We start from the raw sequence: 27,273 nt of genomic DNA on the forward strand, positions 1-27,273 counted from the left end.
TCTCTCTTAGGCATCATTTATTTCCCTGTGATTTGGTTTTCTACTTTGGTACCCATGAGCTGTAGCAATATTTCACACAGAAGCTGACATAGCTCATAAGATATGCCCCATAAAACAGAGCACACATAAATCAGCCCAGCGTGGTTTTTGCTTCACCTGGCTATTATTGCTGAAATCTCTATTTCTAAGAACATCAAAAAGAACATTCTCTGGACCCTACAGATGAACACAGATAGGGTGAGACATGGCCAATCTTCCAGGAATGGGACCGCTGGGTGGCTGTCCTCACAGACACAAACAACCCAGACAATCGCAGAAAAACCAGGGAGGCTGGGAAAACACCAGACCTGACGTCCCTTTGGACCCTTCTGTCTCTGAAATGGACATGAAGGCCAAAGTTGGCTTAATCCCAAAGCCAGTGGTGCACACAGCTTGGCCTCATCACCGTGTGAGCACATTTCATCTGGGCCCCCCCAGCCCCACACTCAGACCTAGGCAGGCTGTGCCCAGCTCTAAAAGGTCTTGCCCTCGAAGGCCTTAAGATTGAAAGCAGTGTCCAGGAACTTCTCCAGGGTCACCAGGTGGGTGTTCCGGTTTCCGGTGGCCGGGGCGGCTGCTGGGTCGCGACCAACATACCTGGGCAAAGGGAGACAAGGTAAGGGGGGGCTGGGCCGGGAGCACAGGACGGGGGTCTGTGTGAGACCCTGCCTTTCCACCCCAGCACCACCACTAATGGGACGTGTAGCAAACTTGGCTACCCAACCACAGAACGGGGAGCAGCAGACCCCTCCCTGCCACTGGACTCCAAGCTGACAACAAATGAGGCCACAACCCAAAGGCTGGGAGGGCAAATGCAATTTTGGTTTCTCCAAGTTTCTCCCATACACCTTTGATCCTTACTATCATCCTATTTCAGACCTGAAGAGCCTGAGGCTCCAAGAACCCAAGTGAAGGAGTGGCCTACAATCAAAATCAAGAGGTGTGAGAAAAGCGGGAGATTCTCTAAGTTGCTTCTGGCTACAGAACAAAGACCATTGTTTATTTTCCATTAAGGAGAGAGGGATGATGCCTTGATCTGGCCCTGGTGACCTTCAGAGAGCCCCTGGGGACTCAGTGGTCCATCCCCTCAGTTTTCAAATGAGACTCAGAGAAGGGCAGTGGCAGGTTCTCAGTAACACAGTGAATGGGCCAGACTGGGAGCTCAGGCCCCTTGCCCTGCACTGAGGGCCATTTGCAGCCCTGGCAGAGGCAGGGGACGGCAAGCAGGCACCCCTCCTGGGTATGTACCATATGGGCCGAGCACGGCCCAGGAGGGTTGTGAAGCGTGGGCTGATGTAGTCATAGTAGCCCATGTTCTTGTGCTCCTCCTGGCACCAGATCAGCTCGGCACCCGCATACTTCTCTGCCTCTTCCTTGATCAGGTCGAAGGGGAATGGCGCGATCTGGGCCAGGCAGGGAGAAAGGGCACCGTGGCCAAGGGCAGGGCCAGCATGCCCGGGGCCCTGCCCCCAGGAGAGAAGCCACAGGGCCCTGCTCCAGGCCACTGGCCCCAGCCCCGCCCCTGCCTGGCATGCTGCCACGAGCCGGGGGCTGGTGATTTGCCCGTGCCCACAGCTCTGTCTGGACTTGGGATGTGGGTGCACCTGCTCCAGGCGTGTGATGGCCACCTGCTCCTCCAGGCCCCGGCTGCTCCGCTCCTTCAGCAGGTCGTAGTACACCTTCCCCGTGCAAAAGATGAGCCTCTGCACCTGGTCTGGAGCCCGCGCCGCGGCCCCACCCTCAGGGATCACCCGCTGGAAGCTGGTCCCTTAAGAGACAACAGGGCGCCCAGAAGGTGGGGCTGGATCCAGCCCACCTCCTCAAAAACCCCAGGCTGTCCCTGGTCCCAGTTTTAGACCTGTGGCTGCAGTGGGTCCCTCTTGAGTCAAACGATGGCGCAGGGAACAAATGACACTCCGAGAAGTCACCAGGAGAGGAATGGGACAGGGGCTGTAGCCAAGGGCAGAGCCGGGGAGGAAGTTACGGGTAGTGGTGGGTTTGCAGGGGGACCGGGGCAGAGGTTCCTCAAAGAGACAGACAAGGTGAGGTTTGGCCCCCTCCAGGTGTGTCCTCTCCCGCCAGAGGGCCAAAGGAGCCCTGGGAGAAGTGCAAACCCTCCTTCCTTCAGCCCTTGCCAAGCCACCACCTCCACCACCTGTCCGTTCTTACTTCTAAAAACTAATGGCCGCTTTGGTACCTACCAAGAACGGTACAGAAACCTCTGAAGAAGTTGCTCGAAATGTGCAAAAAACAAGAACACAACGCAAGGGACTCACTGGGTACCAGGTCGCACAAGAGAAATGCTGACATCGGGAGTCAAGCCCAGGAGGTCCGATTCCAAAGAGGAAGCCCTGACCGCCCCTCTGGGCACGGGACCCCCCCCCCCGGCAGGGGACCCTCTAATGCCCACAGGCGGAAGTCACGCCACGCCCCAACCTGCAGACCACGTCCCTTCCGGCTGCCGTGCCACGCCCCTCCCGAACATCACGCTATGCCTACACCACGCCCCTCCCAGACGCCACGCCCAACCCCGCAGGCCACGCCCCTCCCAGACACCACGCCCAACCCGCAGGCCACGCCCCAACCACGCAGGCCACGCCTTTCCCAGCCGCCACGCCCCAACCACGCAGGCCACGCCCAGTCCCCCGCAGCCCCCGTTCCAGGACTGCTCCGCTTGGCGGGCCTGGAGCCTTCGCCCCGCGTCTCTTCGCCCGGCCCACGTCTCTGCCCCTCTGCTCTCACTTCCAACACCTGCCCCTTCAAGGGCTTATCGGACCCGACTCCCAAGTCAATTAGGGCGAGAGCTCCTGGGGAAGGGACACCGGCTTTTACCCACTCTGGGTCCCCAGGGCCGGGACTGTATGTTTGGCTCATGTGTGAACAAATGGACAAATGACGGAAGATGCTCAGCGCCGCCTCCGCGAAGCCCTCCCGGAGCTAGCGGACCTCCACCGGGCCTCACCTCCAGGCCTCCTCCGCCCCTTCCCCTCATCCCATCCCCCAGCCAGGCCGGTTCCGCAGGGTGGCTGGGAGAGGCTTGGTGCCCCCCTCTGCCCTGTGCTCAGCGCCAGGGACCCAAGCCAGCTGGCCGCGAGCCCACCTCCCACCCCTGACGCTGGGGATCCGGCAGGGAGCTGCTGCCCGGGCAGGAGCCGCGGACAGAGGGGCCCCGGAGGAGCACCTACCGGTCACCATCTGGTCAAAACTGGACTTGGCTTCTGGGTGCCTCAGGAGAGATTTGGGCGTGAAGATGATGAGCTGGAAGGGAGAGAGCGCCCAGCTGCCGCACACACCGGGCCGGCCCCCCAGCCCCCTCACCTCCTGGCCGGCACCCCAAAAGCAGCCGAGGCCGGCGCTCACGGGCTTGCGGAAGGGCAGCAGGATCTGCCGCCGCAGCACGTGGAAGTAGTTGGCCGGCGTGGAGCAGTTGACCACGATCCAGTTGCAGTCGTAGAGCTGGCTCACCTCGAAGTCCTGGGTGAAGGCCTGCAGGGCAGGGGTCCGGCTGCAACGCAGCTCCCCTCCTCCCCTCCTTTCCCCTCCCTGCGGCTGCGACCCCAGCCAGGCCCCAGCGCTGGCCCAGCGGTGCTCACCGGGTAGGCGTCAGAGTCGTCATTGCTCATCTGCAGGAAGCGCTCCGGCCTCGCGGAGGAGTGTTCTGGGCCCTAGAAGTGAAAATGGGGTGGCCCAGGGGGGCTGGGGGAGGGGGGCTGACACACAGGACAGATGCTGGCTTTGCTGAGACCAAGGTCCAGGAAGGCTTCCTGGAGGAGGTGCCCTTGCTCTGGGCCTGCACCTCAGGAGAGACCTGGATTGTGCACAACCCAGGAGGGTCTGACCAGAGCAAAGTGTCACAGGTAAAAGTCGGAGGAAGGGGGTATATGTGAGGTAAAGGCTAAAGGCCAATAAGAAATGCTCTTGCTATGGAACATTCCGGCCCACAGTGGCCCCTTCACTGAGGCCTGCTATGCACCAACTATGGTTCCACATATCCCACACACTGTTCACTGATCCTGAGGTGGACACTCATGTCCTCACTTTATAGGGAGAACTTAGAGAAACTACCTTGATGTCACAAAAAGCTAGAAATTAGCAGATTAGGCCTGGGTCAAAGCCCCACTTGCACCCTCGCCCACCACTCTGCTCCATGGGGGCAGGAAAACCACCCACACTGACCAGAGCCTCTGGCGTCCAAGCTGGCTTCCCAGGGGACAAAGGGGACGTGCCCCACGGCCTTCACCCCCCTCCACTAGGGACGCCCCAAGGACTCAGTGCTCAGCCCAGCCTGGCTCAAGTGTCACCTCCTGAGAAGCTGTCTGCACAGCCCTGTGGCCCTGGGCAGCCCATGTCACCTCTCTGAGCCTCATGGCTTCACATGTGTGGAGGGGAAACAGCTTTGCCCTCCCCGTTTTGTCATGAGGATTCCACAACAAAAGACACATAATGAATTTGGCTTAACACGCTACCCAACAATAACGGTGAGCGATCCTAGCTGAGCAAGGCCTCAGGGCCAGCCACTGCGGCTCAATCATCCAGGGTGGGGGAAGACCTCGGCTGGGGTCACTTAGCCAGGTAGTAGCCCCCTGCCAACCTGGGCGGGCTGCACACTCACCCGTGGGGCATCATGTAGCACTGTGTGACACTCTGCTCCCCCTACCCCCGGGTGGCACCATAGCCCACAAATCCCACCTCTGACCCCACATGCCACTATACAGCTGGGCAGACAGGAAGGGATCAGAGACAGGCAGTAGAGCATGGCATGGATTCAAACCCTAGCTACTAGCTGTCGGACCCTGGACAAGCTACCTCCACCTCTCTGTGCCTCAGTTTCTTCATTTGGAAAGTGTGAACAGCACCCATCTCATTGAGGTGTGGTAAGGATGGAAAGGGTTAACACATACAGAGGGTCTTAGTCACCAGCATGATTATCACCGTCAGTATCCTCAACATCAGCGGGTGCAGCACAGACACAGTCGAGCCCCACCCTAAGCAGAGCCGTGTGCCCTGGGGGCCTGCCCGGTGCACACCCCCAGTTCTGCAAGCCGCTGAGCCCCACCTCCCCCGGCTCTCCCAGGCATGCCAGAGCTCTCAGACCCCCTGTGGCCCTCACCATGCCCTCCATGCCGTGGGGCAGCAGCAGCACGATGCCATTGTGCCGAACCCACTTGGCTTGGCCAGTGCTGATGAACTGGTCAATGATGCACTGGGCCGTGTTGTGGAAGTCACCAAATTGGGCCTCCCAGAGGACCAGGGCATTGGGGCTGGCCATGGCGTAGCCCAGCTCAAAGCCTAAACGGAAGACACCAAGCTAGAGCCTGCTGCACGCCGTCACCAGGTGGCACCCTCCCTGCCCCTTGCCCAGCCTTCCCATCAGGCCCGGAAGAGCACATGGACTCCCTGGGACTCAAAATACCAGGATCTCCCTTCCTGGTAGCTGCCAACATGCCTGGAGAGGCCTCCTTCAGCCCTGACCTCACGCCTGGCCAGGCTCAGCCTCCTCTAGATCATGAGCCAAGTAAAAAGATACCCTGAGGGAGTGGCTGGGTCCCTGGAGGGGTTCCTGTGTCTGGGAGGCAGTGAGGGAGGAAGTAGCCAGCTAATAGTTGGGCTGAGAGAAACAAAAACAGGGGACACAGTCTGGGGAGGCAGCCCAGAACCTGGGGAGTGGACCTCAAGGCAGGACTCCTGGGGTACCGGGCAGAGGAGGTAAGATATGGGCTCGGGAATGTGGAAGGACCCGGCCAGCCTCCAGGATCATCAGGGTCACATCCCACAATGGACTCAGTGGGTGTTCTGTCTGGTCCCCGGGGATCCAGTGCTCAGGGAAGGGGCCCTGGTTCCCACTGAGCCCCCACCCAGGCAGGCAGGGCCACCCATTTGAGCTCCCTGAGGGATAAAAAGAGATGGGATCTCATCTCCCCCATGGCCTCAGCTCCAGGACACAGCTGTAGTCTCTGCTAGGGGCAGCCCAAAACCTTAGCCTCTCAGGGCCGCCCCTGACCCAGTGCCACCCTGGGGCCTCTCCTACCCCTCCCAGGCCCAGGACATGAGGAAAGCTACCAAGCTGGGCTGCCTCCCAGTGCCCCACTCCCCGGCAGGCCCCTCTAACACACCCAGGACTCCGTATTCCGAGAGGGAGCTGTTGCACACGGTGTAGGGGGCCTGGTCAGGCCAAAGGTGGTTCATGGGGATGCACGTCCTCCGGTCAACCTCCTGGTCGTGGAGAACATGGTGCCGGTGACTGGGAAGACAGGCAGACAGGTGCAGGGATGGAGGGACAGACAGACCAGCAGGGCCAGGGAGCATGTGACTTGGCAGCTCCAGCCCCCAGCCAGGAAGCAAGCAAGCCTTCGTCACTGTGCCAGGCGAGTGCCCCCTCCTCCAGGCAGCCACAGAGACAGTGTTGCGGGGGGAGTCCCAACAACAGACTTGCAAGTTGCTGCCCCTCCCTGAGCCTCAGCCTCCACCCCTACGGAGGATCTGCTGAGACCTGCCCTGCCCACCTCCCAGCTGCCATGGGGAGCCCGAGACCTAGCTGGCACAGTCAGGGGGTGGGGGTGGAGCCCAGCTGGCTGGACCCCAAGCTTCCTGATGGACAGCTCAGGGCTCAGCAGAGAGGCCCTCAGCCCCTGGCTGGAGCAGGCCCTCAGTGAAGAGTGATGGGTGACGGGACAGTTTGTCAAACCCTGGGAGCCACACCCACCATGACTCGCTAACCAGGCGAGTGGGAGTGACTGGTCCGAAACACCTGGACCCCAAACCAGAACAAACATGGTGGGTCAGGTGACAAATGTAAAGGCCTCCATTTGGATTCAAAACTCAACTGCCAACAAGCAAGTTAGGGAGGGCTGGCTTGACAGCCATTCAATCGCATACAGAAACGATCTTGTGGACCAGAGAGGACCACCAGCTAGACATAGACAATAGCTTGGGCCAAGCAGTCGGCTCTGCCTGCTTGATCCCTGGGGGTCAGGGAGGGGGGCAAGTGGCCTTCTGATGGCTTGGCCCTGAGGGCAGGGGCCTGGGGAAGCTGACAAGTTTCCTGTGAATATCTCAGCCAGACAAGACCTTCCCTGGGCTTCCCAAACAAGGTCCAAGGAGAAGAGAAAGGGCTGCTCCTGGGAGACCCCAAGCAGGGCCCTGAGCTCACCATCACCCCATCTGCTCAGCGGGGATGAGGCCCACTCTGCCAAAGCAGGATAACAGGCCAGAAAAGTCCAGACACCCCCTCAGGTCCCTGAGCCTGCTGCTGCTGCTCACCTGAACGTGCCCCTCTCCACGTCCTGCCCACTGAGCCGCACGTGGATGCCCTCTTTGAGCAGGGAGCCGAAGGCCATGTACTCGGCCAGGGCCCAGTCCACCGTCCGCTTCTTAATCATGTCTGCTCGGCCCCGCAGGATGCGAGACAGGCCTGCGGTGGGGACGGGCTGGCCTGAGGGCTTGGGGACCTGTATGTGTGGACTCAGTGTACTCCCACCCACCTACCCCCACACACAGAGGAGGGCCCCAGTGCCAGGTGAGCCTCCCCTGGCAGCCCTCCAGCCACTCCACTGGGCCCCCCAAGCCTCTCACCCTGGTGGGAAGGAGTAGAAGGTACCCCCCCCCCCCCACACTCCCTGCCATGTGCAAACACTGTTCCCCTCAACGGCCGTCAGCGTGGGCCCCTGTGCACACGTGGAAGGAATTCCTCAACGGACCTTGGCAGTTTGTCGGAAAGGCAGCAGGCACCCCACTCCCGACAGGGGCCTCCTGGCTTCCCAAGTGGAGGCCACGATGGACCCGGCCCAGGGGTGCAGCCAACCACCACCCAAACAGCCTGGACCACCCAGGAGGCCGGAAGGCGGGGGCTGCCTCTGTCCTGCACCCAGGGCCCAGCCAGCCTGGCACTGCTGCCCCTTGCCTTCCTGCCTTCTGACTCCTGTCCACTTGCTAGGCCCGGCTGCCCCCACAACATGGGAAGCGCTTGCTTCCTGCTCCCCTTCAGCTCGATACACTTTCCTCCCGAGACAAAGACACTCAAACTCAAAAACCCCAAGGAGTGTGGCGGAAGATGGTCGCCGAGCACCCTGGTGGGAGAGTGAGCTCTGCATGGCCTGACCCTGAACCCCAGCCCAAGAGGGAGCTAGGATCACCTCACAGAGGAGCAGCTGGGGCTCTGGGAGCTGAGGGACCCTGAAAGGAGCAGAGCAAGGGCTTGGGCCAGGCCTCCTGGACCCCCACCTGCCACGCTGTCTCCCGGAGCAACCCCCACTGGCCTCCCTGCCAGACCCCACACAGCCTCACCCACATGGATCCTGAAGTCCTCCAGGGGCACCGAGCTGGCCATGTTGCCAATGTGGGTCAGCACGTCCTCAGGGATGCCCGTGGCGGGGCACGTCATGCTCTTCGGCTCCCCGTCCACGTTGAAAAAGCCTAAGGGGCAGAGGCTCCTTCTGCTTTCGGGCAGGGAGTCCTTCGATCACCCTGGCCAGCCTGCCTCCCCAGGACCGAGGGGCCCGGCCCTCTCCTGCATCCCATCCAGCCCTTGAGCCTCACCCGTGCCCCGAGTCCCACCCTTGGGCCCAGTGGCAGAGGAAAGCCCCCGGCTCTGACACACGCCCAGTCTCTTTCCTCTAGGCCTTGGGTCGGCCATTCCCTGACCTGGGATTACCTGTGAGCTAGACACCCCAGTTCTAGCCTCGCCCAGGGAAGGACCCCGTTTCCCCCAGGACTCTCCCCCATAGTTCCAGCCCACCTGGCTCAGCCCTCCCCTCTACCCTGGCCCGCCCCGCCCCCACAGCCTTGGGGGTCTCACCCGCCCAAGGCCACCCCAGCCCTGGTCCCAGGGCCAGAGCCCGTGGCCCAGGCAGACCACTCCAAGCCCAAGGCCACCCGCTCACCAGGCCAAGGGGAATCCAGCCAGTGCTTTATGTGCAGGATCTTTTTATCCTTGGACCTGCCATAGGCCTCCTCACAAATCCGGTCGTACTTGGCAATTTCTTCCTGAAATCACAACCAAAGCATGGGCTGAGGTAGCAGCGCCCTGGTCCCCTCGCCAACTTACAGGATTCTCTGTCCACTGGCCTTTGGGGACCTCAGGGCTAGGGGCCAAGTCTCAGAGTTCAGGGGGATCCTGGGCAGGTCCCCAAGGCCTGCGGGCCAGCCAGAAGCTCAGCAAGGGACTTGGGGAGACCGAGGAAAGACTGACAGTCCTTGTTCCCATTGGCTCCCTGAAGATGGGGAGACTGACACATCCACTGATGACTGCAGGGGCAAAGCCAGCTGGGGGCTGCCTCCTACAGGAAGCCCTCCCTGACTCAGCCCAAAGTGAGGCCTCCTCTCCCCGCAGCCCTCAGCACAGCAGGTTGTCCTGGTTTCCTTAGTTCTCCATCCCCCTTGCTGGGCTTGGAACTCTGGGGGACAAGGGCCATGTCAGCAACTTCTTGCTGGTGGCATCCATACCCTGCTCCAGCGGGCACCCGCATGGGACCGCCTGCTCACCTCGAATTCCTGCAGGGTGACCGTGCCCTCGGCAATGAGCTTGTCAGCGTACTTCTTCAGCACGGGCACCTGCCTGTGGATCTGCTTGTACATGAGGGGCTGTGTGAACATGGGCTCGTCCATCTCGTTGTGGCCGCGTCGGCGGTAACAGACCTGTGGGACAGTTAGGGGAGGCTCGGTGCCCGCCCTGAGCCGTGTGGCCAGCACAGCCGCTGCAGAACCGGGACTCAAGCTCCCACTGCCACCCATGAGTGCACGGCCCAGCCCCCAACCTGTGCACACACTGCTCATCCAAGAGGCTGAAGGTCAGCCTGGCTCCGCTCTGCACAGCAGGGGCGAGCTGCCCACCCCCTATCTTGACCCCAGCCGCCTGACCCACCAGGCCCCTCTGCACAGCAGGGGCGAGCTGCCTGCCCCCAGCTCCAGCGCCCCCAACCCACCAGGTCCACGACGACGTCCTTGTTGAAGGTGCTCCTCCACTCGGCGGCCACACTGCACACGTATATCACAGCCTCTGGGTCATCCACGTTCACGTGGAAGATGGGTGCACTGACCACACGGGCCACATCGGTGGGGTAGGGTGAAGAGCGGGCCATCCGGGGGTCCGTGGTGAAGCCAATCTGAAGGAGCAGGTGGCACCCCTGAGCCCTTGGAGCTCGACAGGTGGCTGCTGCCTCGGAGATGGGGAGGGGCAAGGAGCTGGGAGTGGGGGGCAGCTCGGCCTGAGGCCCCAGGTGGGGGAATCGGGCCTGCTTTCCTCGGCCGTCATTTCACCCGGTGATCACTGGGAACACCTGCGCCAACCCCATGCACTCCGGGTGAACTGCACACCTTGGGCAAGTGCTGAAAGTCCCAAAGCCTCAGTCTCCTCATCTAGAAAATGGGCGGATTAAATACCTCCCTGGCCAAGTTGTTCTGTGATGACTCAACAACTTAAAGCAAATAAAGCAGCTAGCATAGTGCTTTATAGGCTCGTAAGAAGATTCTTTCCTGCTCATCAATGTTGTCTTAAAACAGAGGCACTGGGAGAGCTAGTTGCATTCAAAGACTGGTTTGCTCATGTAGAGCTAAAGGTAACATCTAGTTATGTACACAACCACCAGGCTGGGCATGTGTTATACAGGTAGCCATTCCACCTTTACCGCCTTGTCTGTGCTATGTATTTACACATGGGGATACACAATACACATACTGCCAACTTCAGTGGCCGGACAGTGATGGTGGGCTCCCCTGGTAAGTGGCAGTGCAGCGGGTCAGGGCTCCAGAGCACAGGTGTTGCGGCAGAGTGCCCTCACCTGGTTGTTGACGACGACGTGCACAGTCCCATTGGTGGTGTACGAGGGCAGGTCACTCAGGTGGAAGGTCTCGTAGACTACACCCTGGCCAGCAAAGGCCGCGTCCCCGTGGACCAGGATGGACATGACCTGAGTGGCCAGGACGTGAGCCGGGAGGAGCCGGGAGGGACTGGGAGGAGCCGGGAGGGGCTGGGAGGGGCTGGGAGGAGCCAGAAGGAGCTGGGTGGGAGGGGCCGGGGGGAGCTGGGAGGAGCCTGCATCCCGGCAGCTGCCCCCGCCAGCCCCAGGCCGGAGCTTACCTTCTTGCCCTCAGTGTCCCCGCGGTAGAACTGCTCGGCCTTCGTCTTCCCCTGCACAACGGGGTCCACAGCTTCCAGGTGGGAGGGGTTGGCCACGAGCGACAGGGCAATGTTCCGGTTGGTGACCCGATTGATCCGCTCGTGGTACATGCCCAGGTGGTACTTGACGTCCCCAGAGCCCTGCGGTGGAGGTGGGAGGCAGTGAGTCCCTCTCTCTCATCCCAGATAGGTACAAGGATGGCCAGGCTGGGACACCCCCGTAACCCCCACAGAGGCCCTTGATTGCACTCTCAGGGGCCAGGCTGCCACCCTCCCCCTGCCCATTCTCCCCATCACACCCTCCTTCATTTGGTACCCACCTCATCCGCTGCCTCCAGCTTGGGGTCAAACTGGCAGAAGATCTGCTCCAGGTCCTTGCGAATCACGTTGGCCAGAACATTCAGCCGGCCCCTGGAGCCAGAGGGGGCTGGGGTCTCACCTGGCACCAAGAATGCCGTCCCCCCTTTGGCCCCAGAATCTCCATGCTCCCTGCCCCCCTGGAACCAATCAGGATTTGCATGGGGTAGGGTGGGGGCCGTCCCTGCTGGAGCCCAAGGGAGGCCCAACTCCTCAGTCCTGCCTCAGTATACAAGAATCGTGAGCGGTCCCAGACAGCCAGCCGTCTCCAGGCACACACCACCCCTGAGCAGCCACCCCTGAGCCCAGAGCCACCCAGCCTTATGGCAGGGGCCTGCCCAGCACCTCCCAATCTATCAGTGCATCACAGCTGCCTGCCTATGGCACCCCATCCCACCCAGGAACAGCTTGGAGCAGGACAGCGGGAAAGGGGATCCACCAATCCTAACATCAGGAATTCTCCAAGGGCCTGTTGGGGGTCGCTGAGGTCTGGGGGCTCAGAAGGCAGCCAGAAGCCAGGGATCCTCCAGCCCAGCCCATCAGAGGACAGCTTAGACAAGGATGGGGACATCCTGATGGGGGCAAGGGATGGCTCACAACATCCTCTCCCCACCCCACCCCCCCATGGCCCACTGCAGACACCAGCACTAGGCCGGCACAGACCCCAAGCCTGACCTCCAACTCCACATGGGCCTGTGATGACAGGGCAGCCCTCTGCCAGACAGGTCTCTCTCCTCTTTAGTGGGTGCAGGGTTTGGGGGGGCTACAGGAGCCCTGGGAACAACAAGGAGCCCCACTCCCAACAAAGCCCTCCAGTCTCAGAGTCCCCTCCCTCTCCATGCAGGCCTGACCTGGCCCAGCATGGCCTCCTGCCTCAGAGCCCTTGTGCTGGTTTCAATGTATTATGTCCCCCAAAATGCCATTATCTTTGATGCAATCTTGTGTGGGCAGACACATTAGTGTTGATTAGATTTTGGAATCCTTCGGTGTTTCCATGGAGATGTGATTCAGTCAACTGGGGACAAGACCTTTGGTTGGATAATTTCCATGGAGGTGTTGCTCTGCCCATTCAGGGTGGGTCTGAATTAAATTACTGGAGCACTATATAAGCTCAGACAGAAGGAACAAGCTTGCTACAGCCAAGAGGGACACTTGGAAGAATGCACAGAAGCTGAGAGAGGAGCTGCAGATGAGAGACAATTTGAAGATGGCCGTTGAAAGCAGACTCTTGCTCCAGAGAAGCTAAGAGAGGACAAACACCTCAAGAGCAACTAAGAGTGTCGTTTTTGAGGAACTGCAGCCTAGAGAGGAACATCCTGGGAGAAAGCCATTTTGAAACCAGAACTTGGAGCAGACGCCAGCCACGTGCCTTCCCAGCTAACAGAGGTGTTCCGGACACCATTGGCCATTCTCCAGTGAAGGTACCCGATTGTTGATGCATTACCTTGACTTTATGGCCTTAAGACTGTAACTGTGTAACCAAATAAACCCTCTTTATAAAAGTCAGTCCGTTTTTGGTATTTTGTATTCCAGCAGCATTAGCAACCTAGAACAGCCCTCCTCTAGCTGCAGCTGCTCCAGCAGCTGCTGGACAGGCTCCAACCTGGCACTGACCACCCAGGACCACCCTGCTCCCGTCACTCTCACGGCTCTCAGCTGCAATGGGGCAGCTCAGCCTGACCTTTGGGGTGTTTCTAGGAGCCACAGAGCCAGGTCTGGGAACCCATTCACACCTATGCAGCCCTGGGGCTGCGGTCACTGCCTCAGTCACAGGAAATGCCTCGGGCTTTGTCACCCTACGAGCTACTGAGCACATACTCCTCTGCAGCACGCAGTAGGATGCCCACCACCTCGGGCTCTATCCCCTAGGCTCCATTCTTTGGCTCAGAGCCAGGTGCCCAGCGATGAGCAGCCAAGCAGCCTTGTAAGACAGCTCAAGGTCCCAGGGAACAGCAAACAGGCTTGCAGCAAGGCCAGAGACCCTACACTCAGCTCCAGAAACCTCCCTCCAGATGCACCCTCACTTCCCGGGGATCTCCCCTCCACACAGCTCCCTGTCCCAGGGAACCCCAAGAAGCTCGATGCACCCCTTTCTGAAATCCCACCCCTCTTGGGGACAGCAGCAACCTGGCAAGGGGGAGGTGAGTCGCAGACCTGGCTAGTCCCTGAGCCCCTGTGGCTAGGACAAAGCGCCTGGTTTTTCCTGTGATGTCAGAGAGATCTTTCCAAGCCCCACCTCTCTCTCCTCTACCCCAGCCCTACCAACACCCCTTCTCTGATTTTCTCTCTCTCTTGACCTCAGTCCCATGGGCCTGGAGGAGAAGGGGCGGGCTGGGGAGGAGAAGAGGGGAGCCCGGTGCCCGCCCTGCCCGCCCCACCTGTGTGGCATCCCAAGAATGACGTTCTCGATGCCCATCTCGCTGGATTTGTCGATGATGGTCTTGAGGGCAGGAATCATGACCTCACAGCCCTCCAGGCCAAAGCGCTTCTCGGAGGACCACTTCCGGGCCAGGAAGTCTTCAAACCTGCTTAGGAGAAGGGCAGATGGAGGGAGTGGCCCAGCAGGGTCACACTGCTGGACGCCCAGAATGGAGAACGCGGCAAAGCCACCTCCCTCTGCAGTCAGGGACCTGCGCGTCCCCACGCCTCCACCCACAGCAGGGAGCATGGGGTCCCTCCCCCAGCTTAGCTGAAGTCTTGTGCATCCCAGGACCCTCACTAGTTGCCATCCTCTCATCCTGCTTCGCCGTCAAACTTCTCCAATGAGTCCCTCCATGGGATGCCTTGGCTCCCACCTCCCACCCACTGCCCTTCTGCTCTAGAAAGGTCTACAGACATCCACGCGGTGGAATTCCCATCTCCGCCCGCACCTGCCCCGCAGGAGGCCATCTTAGCACCCCACAACCCTGGGTGCACCCTGCTGGCCTGTGTCCAGCCGCTGGGGGACGCTGCTGCACTCACTCCAGGCCCTGGGACCCTGTGCCCCAACAATCCTGCAGCCGTTTCCTGCCACTTCCACCCTTGCAGGATGTGCAAACTGAGCCCCGCGCCTCTGCAACCCCCACCACTGCCCACCCACCCATGTCTGCCCTCAGGGGCTTTTCCCCAGACTTGCCTGAGCACCTGGTCCCAGGGCTCGCCCTAAGGGCACCCCATCCCCCCCAGGCCGGGGCTGAGGCTGATTCTGCCTGGGCCAGGCCGGGGGGCGTTTCCCAGCGGCCGGGAGCCGCCCCTCTGGCAGTGGGCGACCCCCCAGGGTGGAGCCGCGCTGACCTCATGGAGCGCACCAGCCGTGCCAGCAGCGTCCGCTTCTCCTCGCTGGAGAACCGCATCACACCAGGGCTCTCGAACTTCTGCCGGATCCACTGGCACTGCTCGGTGTCGTTAATGAACATGAACTCCAGGCCGATGTGCTGGCAGTACGTGCTCTGGGGGGTGGGGGGACAAGTGGGGAGTCAGCGAGGAGTGGGGGTGGGCAGACATGGGGAACAGAAAGGGCAGCCCCCCACCTCCAACCCCCACCGACTCCTCCGCAGAGCTCGGCGGCTCCCCACACCCCTCCCCGGCTCACCTCCAGGCGCCGAATGATCTCCCGCAGAGAGAGGGTGTTTTCAGAGCCCCCGATGAAGGTGGTGGTGGGCAGCTGGAACTCCTTATCCAGGTCAGCCTCCCGCAGGTCATAGAAAGCTGGGGAGAGAGGCAGGACGTGGACCCACAGACACCCTGGGCTCCAGTCACCCACCCTTTCCCCAGCCCAGACCCCCTCGCAGGGGCACTGCCAGGGCAAGGGGAAGAAAATGTCCTCACCCAGCTTATCAATGGTTGTGATCAAGTCCGATGGCACAAAGGAGTCCAGGTCTGCATCCAGAATACCCAGGGGGTCGAGCTGGGCCACGTGGTGGCCCCGGATCTGGGAGGAGGGGAAAGGGCCAGCAGGGCTGGGACCCAGCAGGACAGAAGGAAGGACCCAGAACTGCATCCCCAGCCCCTCTCTTCCACTTGGGAACTGCACATGTCCATATGGCCCCAGCTCCTACCAGTGCACCCCAGCCCCAGCCACTAAGGTGGTGGGAACTCAGCGCAGTTTACAAGTACAGCACGCACAGCTGGCAAACACATGAAAGGACACATACACAAAAGTATTCACTGTGGAATTCTAGAAACTTGCCAGATGTCCATCAGGAGGGGAGTGACACATGGAGATGGTAAAACCACACCGGGGAGTACTATACAGCTGTTAAAAAGGAGGAAGGAAAAGACCCTTCTGCTATCATGGAGTAGTCTCTACAAATTATTGTTAAGTTAAAAAAAAAAGCAAATTATAGAAAAGTATGCATGGCCAACTATCCCTTATCTAAGAAAGGGAAGATAGAACTAAATATACACATTTGCATATATTTGGATATATACAAATATGTGCATTAGATAAAAAGACCATAAAATAAGAAAAATGATTATCTATAGGAAGGGACAAAACAGGGTGGAGGGGCAGATAAAGAAGCTAGACTTTTTAGACAATATCTTGATTTGAAGATTGGACTTGGGGACCCTGTCAAAATTTTACATAACTATAAAACAAAATTAAATTTAAAAACTTGGAAAGGTATCCATTTTGTGGCATAATTACCCAGAGAGGAACTGTTCCAATTGACTAATGGAGTTTTCTGTAAGGACAAACTGAACTGGAGGGAGAAAAATTCATAAACTCTTTTCTATCGCCAAATTAGCAGCGGTAACATTAGAATTGTCATTTAAGACTGTTGCCGTGGGTTGTGAGATAAATCAAATAAGTAATTGTGCTTGCGTCTTTGAGAACTTCTTTAAAAGGCGACCATAACGTAAGATTGATGAGGGCAAGGAAAACCCCCGAGCCCTGAATTTGAAGTATCTAGAAGCATCAGTATAAACCTATGATGTATGTTTCCTTTTTAAAAATACATATTGCCTGGCTCCTGGAAAGGCCTAAAAGAAATGACCAAATCAACAGCTATCAACAGTCCTACTGCCAAAATTATGGACTCAAAATACCATTTCCCAGCGAAAAGAACCAGGGCTCCCTGGAAACCTGACCAATTCCAGGGCTAGGGAGAAAAAGTACAAGATGATCCTGGAACATCTCATCATAGCAGAGAGCAAGGGAACGTGCAAACACTGCTGGGGCTGCGAGGAAAGCCCAGATTTTGAGCACCCATCGGGATAATATCTGCAACAGACTGGAACTCATCAAATATATGCAAATCCATGTATTCATCTGATTCTAAAAAAGAAGAACCTTCACTGATCATCTTTGAAGGACGCTAAGGAATCACCCCTAATTTTAAAATCAGTAAATAAAAGGAAAATGCAAGCACTGATCCTGCCTTTCTTAGACAATTTGTACCTCAGGACAAATAAAGATCGAAGTTTCTCTTGGTGGGAGTCTTTCAGGAAATAAAGAATTAGAATATCACCGTCTTTGCAAATCCTCATGAATGAATGGCTCCAGGAAATAATTGTCCATGGCTGCTACCTGAGGGAGTACCCACCACCCCCTATGATTTTGAAAACAAAAATAAAATAAAATCTGAATTTGATCAAGGCTCTAGATCTAACCTCCAATTTATAGAAATTACAGGGGACAAAGGAGCAGATTCAGTGATACCACAACGATGCAGGCAGCAACATCCAGACCGAGGAAAACTCTACCAAACAGCCTGGTTTCTTCAACAACAACAACAACAAAAATGGCAAGTAATTCAAAAAGAAATAAGAGGAACTGAGGCTGAAGGACCACTATAGCCAAGCACAAGCAAGAGAATGCTTCGGATCCTGAGTCAAAGAAGCAGTAAAAAGAAATCCTAAGACATACAGGCAAATATGAATGCCAATTAAATATTTGATGCCATTAATGGATTATTGATATTATTTTTAGGTATGACAGTGCTATCCTGTCACATTTTCTAAAGAGTCCTTATCTCTAGAAATACATATGGAAATATCAATGAATGGAATGATGTGATGTCTGGCATTTGCTTCCAATAACCTGGCAGTGGCAGGGAAGAGTAGAGATGAAACAAGATTGGCCACATATCGATACAAGTGGGGCTTCACTTCTCTATTCTTCCTTTGATATGTTTTAAAATATCCACAAAAATACACGTGTTTGTTGTTGTTGGTTTGGTACAGTGTGCAGGTGAGTCAAACCCAGACTTTGTTCCTCCTTCTGTCCTGGGGCGTGGGAGCTCACCCGCAACAGTAAAACAGGCTGGAGCCCACCTTTGCAGGTTTTTACCAGGCAAATGCAGAGGGATGTGCTAGAATCCAGAGACTACCCTGCTGGAAGGACTTTGTAGTGCTCAGTTTGGGCTTGTTAAAGGAAAAAAAAACAAAAAAGAGGTCCCTAAAGAGCTAGAAACTGGACAGCATTCCAAACATGACTGTGTTTAATATTACAGTCTCCTGTTTCTTGTCCTTCCTTTTCAAAGTCAATGGTTAGATCCCTTTCTGCTTCCTCCAACCAGCCAAGAAAAACACAGTTACGGCTACACTGCTGTTTGCAAGCAGGTGGTCCACAGGCGAACGTGGCCTCAGGCTGAGGGTGCCAAGTCCCACTTGCTTTCTCTCTTGTGCCCAGGGAGTGCTGTCACCAGCCCCTACCCCCAAAGCCCACCTCGTTCCGAGGTGAGACCCTGTTTCCATTTGCTGATGCCTCCTTGCCCCAGCTCCTGAGCAGCCTGCCACCTACTCCCACGCCATGTCTGCCAAGGGCCCCAGATCCCCTGGGTCTTCACTCTGCATGACAGTTTTCCCTTATGAAATACCCTCTGTCTCTAATTCCTAGAGAGAGCCCCACAGATTGCACCTATTATGGGGTGAACCCCCAGAGCACCCTCCCATCTGGCCTGTTCGGTCAAGTTCCAGAACAGGGAACATCATCGGAATCTTCCACAGGACGGGGACCCAGCCCGGGACCCAGCCCAGGAGAGCCTGTGTCTGCAGAAGAGAGCAGGTGGTGGTGGCACAGCTGCTCGCTGCCCATCTCATTCATTCTGTGGACACCAATTAAGCACCTATAGCATATTAGTCCCTCGGTTCTTGGAACAGACATCAATCAGAGTCAATCTACTCAAACATTTGCTGAAACTGGATGCTCTATCAGTCACTTGGGGCACTGTGGTGTGGTATTGTGTGCACGGCAGACAAACCCCTGCTCTCAAGGACCCGACATTCCAAGCAAAACCACACGCAAGAGCATGGCAACGAAAACAAGACGGCCAAGGGAGCGGGAACCTGTCACTGAAGGACGCAGTGAGACCCCTCTGATCACACCTGGCCATGCTTCCCCAGGAGCCAGTCCAGCCCCCCCTCCCACCCCACCCTGCTCCTGGGTGGCCCATCACCTGGTAGGCACGGATGAGGGACTGCACGGCCAGGTGGTCTTCCACCAGCTTGCTGGTCATGGCCCAGCTCGAGACTGCCGGCCCACTCTCAGGGATGACACACGGAGGCGGTGACCGGTCTGGGCTGGAAGAGTCTTCCTCGCTGGATTTCCGGAAAAAGCTGTCCCAGTACTGGGCAGGGGCAGAAGCAAGAACACAGCCAGGTCAGGGCTTAGGAGGATTTGTGGGGCAGGGGCCAGGCTGGGCCTTAGGGGGCTCCTAAGTACTTCCTGGTGGTACCTTGCTGAGAAGACTCCTTTCCACCAGCCCAGACCCCAAATGTCCCCAGGACCCAGCTTGAGGGGAGAAAGGTGGCTATAAGTTATGACTCAGGGGTTCAGGTGTGAAGGGGCTTCTACTCCTAAGGGAAATGTGCCCTCAAACACCCTGGGCTGGGGAAAGCCTTTATGGAGGGCAATTTGGCAGGCAGGCCCCCAACATTTTAAATGCACATATCTTTTGGACCAGCAATTCCACTGCTAGGAATTTCCACTGCTAGCAATCAGTCCTACAGATGTACAGGAACATGTGTGTCTAGATGTACATACACAGGTGTTCCCTGCAGGCCTGTTTATCAAATGGAAACTTAAAAACAACCTCCATGGTCATCAATGGGAAACTGGTTAAATAAAGATTGTACATTTAGAAAATGGATGATTATACGGTCTTTTAAAAATAAGGTGCATTATTATTATCGATATGATATGTTGTAAAGTGAACAAAGCAGAAGAGGATATGTGGTTTGCTACTATTTGTGTAACAGTAAAAGCAGACATGCATATTTACAATCACATATACGCATAGAACATTCTAGAAGAACACTATAAAAGTGCTTTCCTCCACGCACTCATACAGTACTGGTGAAAGAATAAGTTGGTGCAACCTCTGTGGAAAGTAATTTGACAATATTCATAAATTATAAAAATTATTTACACAAAAGACCCCAGCAATTTCCACTTTTGTGCGTTTACTCTACAGATTAGATACAAATGTGCAAAATGAAATATGTCCAAGATTATCCGTTGCAGTCTGTTCACAGTGGCCAGAGACTGGAAATGAACCCAATGTCCACCCATGGGGACGGGTTAAATAAATTATGGCACATCCATACAATGGGATAATATGAAGCTGGGAAAAAAAAACAATGAAGCTCTTTAGGTACTGGTATGGAAACATCTTGGAGATATATTGCTAAGTGAAAAAAGCAAGGAGCAAAACTGTGTGTGTTACATGTTACTTTTGTGTAAAAGGGAAGGGATCCAGAGTTAGATTTGTAATCAAGCTGGCATAAAGAAATTCTCTGAAAGGATATAGAAAAAACTAAGAATAAATGGGGAGGGGCTGGACAGATGGGTAGTTTGGGAGGGAGAATTTTATTGTATCAGGGCTGTTCAAGCATGTCACCCCCATGGGCTGGTGCAACAACATGAAAGCCACAGGCTTCCCTCACCCAACGTGAGGACAAACAGGGACTACGGGCATGACAGACACCTGCCCAAGATCATACAGTGGGCGGGGTGCTTCTCCCTGCACCCCCACCCACAGCTGGCTCCGCAAGGTTCCCTCCGGTGCAGTGGGTGGGGGCAGGCTGCCGACCTGGTGGACGCTCTGGGGGTTTTCCAACCAGGCGAAGTACATCTCCTCCATGTAGCTGAAGCGGCCACCGCCTCTGCTGCTTGGGAAGGCGGCTGGTGGTCCGGGGGACTTGTTGCGCCAGCCAAACACCCGGACATCCTGGGGGGCCAGGAGCCTTGCTGCCCGTGCACCAAGCTGGGATGCCAGCAGCCTCATCTGACTCATCCTGGACCCAGGCACAAACCACAGGAGTTAGTGTTACAGAGACAGGACGGAAGGAGGCCCCGTCAGCCAATCCATTGTCTATCCAGTATTTACTGTCTCACTGGGTGGGTGGAGCTGGGCTAGGCAGGGTCCACCTGGTGCAGGAGATATCAACTCAAGAAACTCCACCAATGTATACAGAGTGTCACTGAGCCCCAAGCATGCCGTCCCCACCACCCCACCCGCCCCCACCTCGTGTCCCCTCCCTGCCTGTCCTGGTAGTCTGATGCAGAGACACCTACCACTCTGGCCCTGTTTCAGACACAGAAACCACCCAAGTCCTGGAGTCCACTCAGAGGATCATGGGTATGTGCAGCCAGCACCCTAAGAAGTGGGCCCCCATGGCCTGCCACCCTGGAACTCAGGCAGGGGCTGGATATGGTGCACAGTTAGGAAAAAGCCAGGAGAAAAGGGTCTGGCTGAGCAAAGGTGTGGAGTACGAGGGACGATGGAGAAAACATCTGGCATAGCTTTTGCCCCAAATGACATGCTGGGATTTTAGGGAACAGAAAGGACTTTTGAAAAATCATCTTGCCCAATCTCCTGTAAACCAGCAAAGACTCCTTTCTTCATTTAAAGTGATGCTCGGTGGTGGAAATCCACACCCTTCCCATTTCTTGGGACCCTGATCAACTCTTTGAGGACGAGCTTGTGTTCCCCCTCCTCCAGAAAGCCCTCCTTGTGGCCCTCTGAGACCTTGGGCTCCTCATCAAAAGGCAAGTGGCACAAGCAGTGAGTCAGACAGGCCTGGGGTCAAACCAGGGCTCACCACCAACAAGCTGAGCCACTTACTGAATCTCCTGAGGCCAATTTCAACCCTCTGAGAATGCGGATAATGACCGCTGCCTGGAGGCTTTTGAGGGTAACCAGTGGGGTCAAGCATGGGAAGCACTTAGCTGGTACACAGAACACCAATAAGCAAGGCAGGGTGACTCTTAGTAAACAACAGTGGAGATGAGCATAGGTGGGGCCTGGGCAGGAGATCTGGGTTCAAATCTCAGCTCTGCTTCTTCCTAGCACTGCACTGTTGGCCACCTCACTTTTCAATGGCGGCTAATCGCCCCACCTGCCAGGGCCATCATGAGGATGACAGGAGGCAGCTTTCCCAAAGTGGGGGTGGCAATAAGTGCTTGTCGCCTTTGCTCTGAGTTCCTGTGGCATTGCTGGGTGTCCAGTCACTGAGGCCAAGGTGGTCAGTGGCGCCCTCTGACTTCACAGCGGGGGGAGCTCATGGCCCAGAGAAGGAAAGGACATGTGACTGGGGCATGGAGGGGAGCTCATCTCAGTGGTACCCCATCCCAGGAAAAATTCCTGAATTATGGGCTAGAGTTCCAAGACTCGCCTTCCAGCCTGGAGAGCCTCCAGGCCTCCTTGTTCAGGCAGATCAGGGATGACAGCCCACTGAAGCCCCTGCTACCCCAGATCCCTGCCACCTTGTCCTACATAGGACATGTGTGAAGTGTACCCTCTGGCCTCCTCCGTCCCCCACAAACCCCTGTGACTGGGAGCTCTGCAAAGGCAGAACCCCGTCCTCTGCTCAGCCCAAACATCTCCTGGACGCAGAATAGCTCCCCTCAAAGATCACTGAGGCTCTCCTGCTCGAGGTACCCGGCCAGTGAGCAAAATCAGAGGCTGCACAGACAGGAGCTCCCTGCCCCGCTTCCCGCAGCTCAATCCCCCGAAAATGTGATGCTGGCAAAACCCACTCCCTGACTGTGCCTGGGAGTCAATGTACCCGCCAGGCAACCAGGGCCCCACCCCCAGAGCTCAGCCACAGCCCCAGGCCAGGATCGCCCTGGCTGCACCTTCCACTAGGGGTCAGGCCAGAGGCAGGGTGGACACAGCCCTCACAGCCGGCCTCCTCACTCCTCTCCTCTCTCCCTCCAAACTTACTTGAGCAGGGGGTGGGATAGACGGACTCAGGGCAACCAGCAGCAGGTCTGAACAGAGGAGATCAAAACCAAAACTAAATCCCACTGCAGGGAGGGAGGAAGGGGTTTCGGCTCCAGCCTGAGCCCCAAGCCTCCCTTCCATGGGCTCAGCCCCTGAAGCCGAGGGTCCTTTGGGTTGGGCTCACCCTTGGGGCAAAACCCCTGGTCTGCCTCTGACCATCTCCGAGGTCTGGGCAATTTCAGGGCTGCCACGGACCAGCTGGCCACTGAGCACAGTAGCTACTGGCCTGGGGCATCCCAGTCATGAATCTCAAAAGCAACCAAGCGCAATCCATCTGGTAATAAAAAAATGAAAGCAAATAGTGAGTAGGCACCGATTCTGGGGCAGGCAATGTGCTCGTTTAATCCTCTCAACAGCCCCACTTTATAAACAGGGAAACTGAGGCAAAGAGAGGCTAAGGAATGTGCCCCAGTTCCCAGATGGTTAGTCATGGAGCCCTGCATGGTTCCAGAGACTGTGCCTCCTGGCTGCAGAGTCAAGATCGAAACCCAGATTTCTCTTGACTGCACTTTTCACCAGCCCCCACACCACCCTCCAGATGGGACGGTTATGCCTGGGGCAGGGACAAAGGCTGGCTGCGTCTGGCCTTGCCCTGTGCAAGAACGCTGCGTTTTGCAAACACTGGACACTGCTGTGGCCTTCGCCCAGCCTGGCAGCCAGCCACCCCGCCCCCATCCTGGCGCGGCCCTGAGAATCCTGGAGGTCCAGTAGCGCTGGAGACAGAGCAGGAGCTAGAGACAGAGCAGATGTCAGTATCCTGAGCCAAGGCCCCAGCGAACTCCGCCAGGCCCTGCCCACCCAGCCCAAAATTCAGAGGAATTCAGAGGACCTGCACTAGCAACCTCAGAAACCTGCCTGCCCAGCCCGGCCCCCAGCAGACAAACAGGCAGAGTTGCTCTGAGCAACTCTGAGGGCCTCCTCTCTGGGGACAAGGTCATGGATCACCCCCACTCCCAGCCCCAGAACCACAAACTGCAAGACATCCCTGGTCTGGAATTTATTACCTCCCGGTGTCTATGGGTTCTCTGGAATGCACCCATTTTAGAGATCAGCAACAGAGATGGTGAGAGCATAAGGGCCCTCCCTAGACCTTGAAGTTGGAGTGGCAGCAGCACCGGGGCTGGCACTGCTGACCTCCTGCAGCCTCATTCTGAGAACTGGGTGGGCTTTCCTCAGGAATAAACCCCAACTCTAGTCTGCTGAACCCAACAGAATGCCCTGGAAGCAGGTTCTGGAGGTGGGGGCTTAGCAGAGTTTGAGGCCCTGAAAAAAGCCCAGAGGTGGGACAAGGACAGAGTTAGATCTGCCTGGGTGAGGAGGTCGGCAGGGGCCAGTTTGGGGCCTGTGCTGGAGGGACGTCAGGATGGGAGTCCACGGAGTCCACTTAACGCTCAACGCGGCCTCGAGGGGTTACCCATCTCCCTATCTCCCTTAGGGTGGGGGCAGCACTTCCCACGCTGGCTGCACCCTCGGCCCAGTGCCTGCTGCTTGGTGGGCCTCATTCTCCCCGTCTATAAGGGCCCTGCCCCCACGAGGTTCCGCGACTTCTTCGAAGCTGCCTGCGTACCCGACGGGAGGACAGCGCGGCTCTCCAACAGCCCCCTCCCGGACCGCGAAAACCAGCGCGGGCAGTGGGTCGTTTTCGGGCTGGAGAAACCCCCCGCTGATGCCTGAAAGCCCACCTTGGGCGCAAAATAACTGCACTCGCCCGGTCGGAGGGGCGCGAAGGGCGACGGGGCCTTGGGGAGGTCGAGGTCGGCCAAGGGCGGAGCAAGGTCACGCTCCCTCCCCCGCCCCCGCAGCGGGCCCGGCTCGGCACCTGCGCCCAGGAGCGCGGAGAGAGGACCGGGGCTGGGGGAGCCCGGCGCCCTGGAAGGCGGGCGAAGGCAGGAGGCGCAGGGACCCGTAGGAGGAGCCGCCGCGCTCACCGGGCCGGGCGGGGGTCCCGCGGGCTGCAGGTCTGGGGGCCGCGCGGAGGGGGCGCGCCGCGCGCAGGGCCAGTTACCTGAGTCACGTGACGTGGCCGCCGCCGCCGCCCGCGAGCGCGCGCCCCGGAGTCTCCGCGCGCGGTGACGTCACGAGGCCGCTCCGCCCCCGGCCCCGGCAGGCGCTGTCCGCGGTGCTGACGGCCGGAAGAGCGCGAGTCCCTGTCCTAGGACCGTTTTGTAGAATGGATGAGACAATGCATATAAAGAGCTTAACATAAAGTCTGATATACAGGAGACGCTTCATAAACACTCTTTACTATTATGGATAGGTGGTATTTTTACAATCACAGATAAATCCAGTGATGATTTCTCAGTTCACCTCCGGACTCATTAGCATCCAGCAGAGTTGATCTCTCCCTTCTCCATGCTTCCTTTATCTGGCCTCTGCAAGCACGCACCCTCCTGCTGGCCTTCTGCCTTGCTGGTCGCCCCCTCTCAGATTCCTTTGCTCTTTTTTCTTCCTTTCCTGACCCCCTAACACTGAGTGACAGGGACCTCAGTCGTGCTCCTCTTTCTTTCTCTCTCTACACTCATTTTTTTATTTATTTTTATTTTTTTGTGAGCTACCCAGTCTCAAGACTTAAATACCAGAAACGCAGGGCCTTGCATCCAATCCCTGACATTTCCCTGGAATATTAGTTACTATTGCAGCATAACTACCACAAATTCAATGGCTTAAAAGAGCACACATTTATTACCTCCCCGTGTCTATGGGTCAGGAGGCTGGAAAGGCTGAAACAGATCTACATGGCTACACTCAAGGTGTTGGTCAGAGCTCGGCTGTAATCCGGGGCTTCCCCTGGCAACGGATCTACTTCCACACTCACTCAGCTCCTTGCCATGTGGCTTCTTAACGTGGCCACTTGCTGCTTCAAAGCCAGCAGGAGAGAAAGTCTCTAGAGTAAGTCTGCTAGCAAGATAGGGTCTTACATACCAGAGTGTAATCATGGGAGTAATAGTAATACCTTTGTCATATAACATAATATCCTATTGGTTAGAAGCAAGTCACAGTAAGAGGATTATACAAAGGTGGAATATCAGAAGGTGGGGATCTTTGAATTCAGATTAGGGTCTGTCCACGTCACTTGAATAGACGTCTCGAATTCAACTGAGCTGAATTTCTGATCTCCCTTCTGTCAAAAAAAAAAAAAAAATACCACTCCACCCACAGGCTTCTGTTTCTTGGTTGATGGCAACTCCATTCTTCCATTTGCCCAGGCCAAAATTCCTGGAGTCATCTCTTATCCCCTTTTTTCTCTCGTATCCTGCATCCAATTTGTCAGAAAATCCTATCATTTTACCTTGAAAATTCACCCAGAATCTGACAAATTCTCACCACCGTTACTAATACCACTGTTATTTGTAATAAATAATAAAGCACAAAGTATATTAGAAGAAGATGAGTGCCATGGAAGTTTTGAATAGGGGGTCAGGGTAGTCTTCATTAAGAAAGGCATGTTGGAGCATGACTGGGCAACTAACCCAGACCAATGTTGATAGCATGCCATGAACTGAGGAATATAATGAACTCTATCCTCTGCATCTGAGTTCTCCCTGAAAGTTGTTTATTTAGGGATTTGTTGAGAGCCATATGGTCAAGAACCACACCTGTTTTGTTTACTATTTTATCCCCTGGACTGTTGCAACAGCCTCCTAACTGGTCTCCCTGCTTGCACTCTTCTAATCTCAACAGAGCAGCCAGGGCTTTGCTTGCAAACCACCAGTGGAGATCAAGTCACCACTCTGCTCAAAACCCTCCAATGACTCTGCAATTTATGCAAAAGTCCTTACATTCACTTCCAAGTCCCATTATCTTACCTCAACACTTTAGGAATACTACCTAATGCTTAATGAAGAAAAATAGGAAACCAAAAGAAATATATAATATAGTACTATTTATGTGTATTAAAAGCACACATCCACAAAACTATACTGTACATTTCATGAGAATTTGTACAAGTTTTTAAAAACACACACACATTACCAAACACATTAAAATGATTGCCTAAGGGGGGGGGGTGGAAGTCAGAGGATGGTATATGAAGTAATTAATCAATTGCCCAGACCCATGCTGATAGGGTGCCATCAACTGAGAAATAGAATTAATTCTACACTCCAGACCTGAGGTCTCTCAAAATTGTTTATTTGGGGATGTTTTGGGGTCCATATGGTCAAGGACCATGTCTGTTTCATTTACTCCTGTCTTCCTAGCATTTAGCACAGTGCCCGGCTCAAAGTATGTTTTCAGTAAATATTTGTTGAATGAATGAATGAATGAGTGAACAGGCACTTGACTTGCATCCTGAAGGATAAATAAGAGTTTGTCTGATGGAGAAAGGCAGGGTTCATTGGAGGTTCTTTAATTACCCACACCAGAAACTCACCGGGCTGGCTTAAGCCAAAAAGAAGTTGATAGAAAGACTATTTATTTACAACGCAGCTCACAGAATTAGGAGAAAAACTTAAGAAATAGTGCCAGGAAGCAGGGCTGAGCCAGAGATCGACTGCCTCTTCAAGGGTCCTATGATACTCAAAGTTCAAAAGCCCCACGTCCAGGAAAAGAAAA

At 56.1% G+C, this 27,273-nt stretch overlaps 1 protein-coding gene across 9 annotated transcripts; it reads right to left on the reverse strand.

Annotated features, from left to right (window-relative positions):
• OGDHL (oxoglutarate dehydrogenase L) lies at positions 1–24,776 on the reverse strand. Of its 9 annotated transcripts, XM_037804724.1 has the most exons (23): positions 24,725–24,776; positions 20,524–20,728; positions 18,889–19,059; positions 15,317–15,419; positions 15,081–15,196; positions 14,783–14,937; positions 13,888–14,034; positions 11,473–11,563; positions 11,114–11,293; positions 10,815–10,943; positions 9,960–10,139; positions 9,520–9,672; positions 8,919–9,021; positions 8,323–8,451; positions 7,300–7,450; positions 6,153–6,280; positions 5,150–5,328; positions 3,633–3,704; positions 3,400–3,525; positions 3,225–3,297; positions 1,644–1,807; positions 1,288–1,442; positions 1–636 (listed from the first exon to the last, which is right to left on the reverse strand). In XM_037804724.1, exons 2-23 carry the CDS (start codon positions 20,725–20,727, stop codon positions 513–515), a joined length of 3,033 nt encoding a protein of 1,010 aa, XP_037660652.1. In that variant the 5' UTR covers position 20,728; positions 24,725–24,776; the 3' UTR covers positions 1–512. The 9 variants fall into 9 exon arrangements, 7 of the variants coding, with proteins under 7 accessions (XP_037660652.1, XP_037660648.1, XP_037660650.1 ...); XM_037804720.1 differs by having other exon boundaries at positions 3,225–3,525; XM_037804722.1 differs by lacking the exon at positions 24,725–24,776 and adding an exon at positions 24,648–24,702 and having other exon boundaries at positions 3,225–3,525.
• Positions 24,777–27,273: the final 2,497 nt, after the last annotated feature.

The sequence above is a fragment of the Choloepus didactylus genome, chromosome 15 (genome assembly GCF_015220235.1).
Source record: "Choloepus didactylus isolate mChoDid1 chromosome 15, mChoDid1.pri, whole genome shotgun sequence".
Taxonomy (NCBI): Eukaryota; Metazoa; Chordata; class Mammalia; order Pilosa; family Megalonychidae; genus Choloepus; species Choloepus didactylus.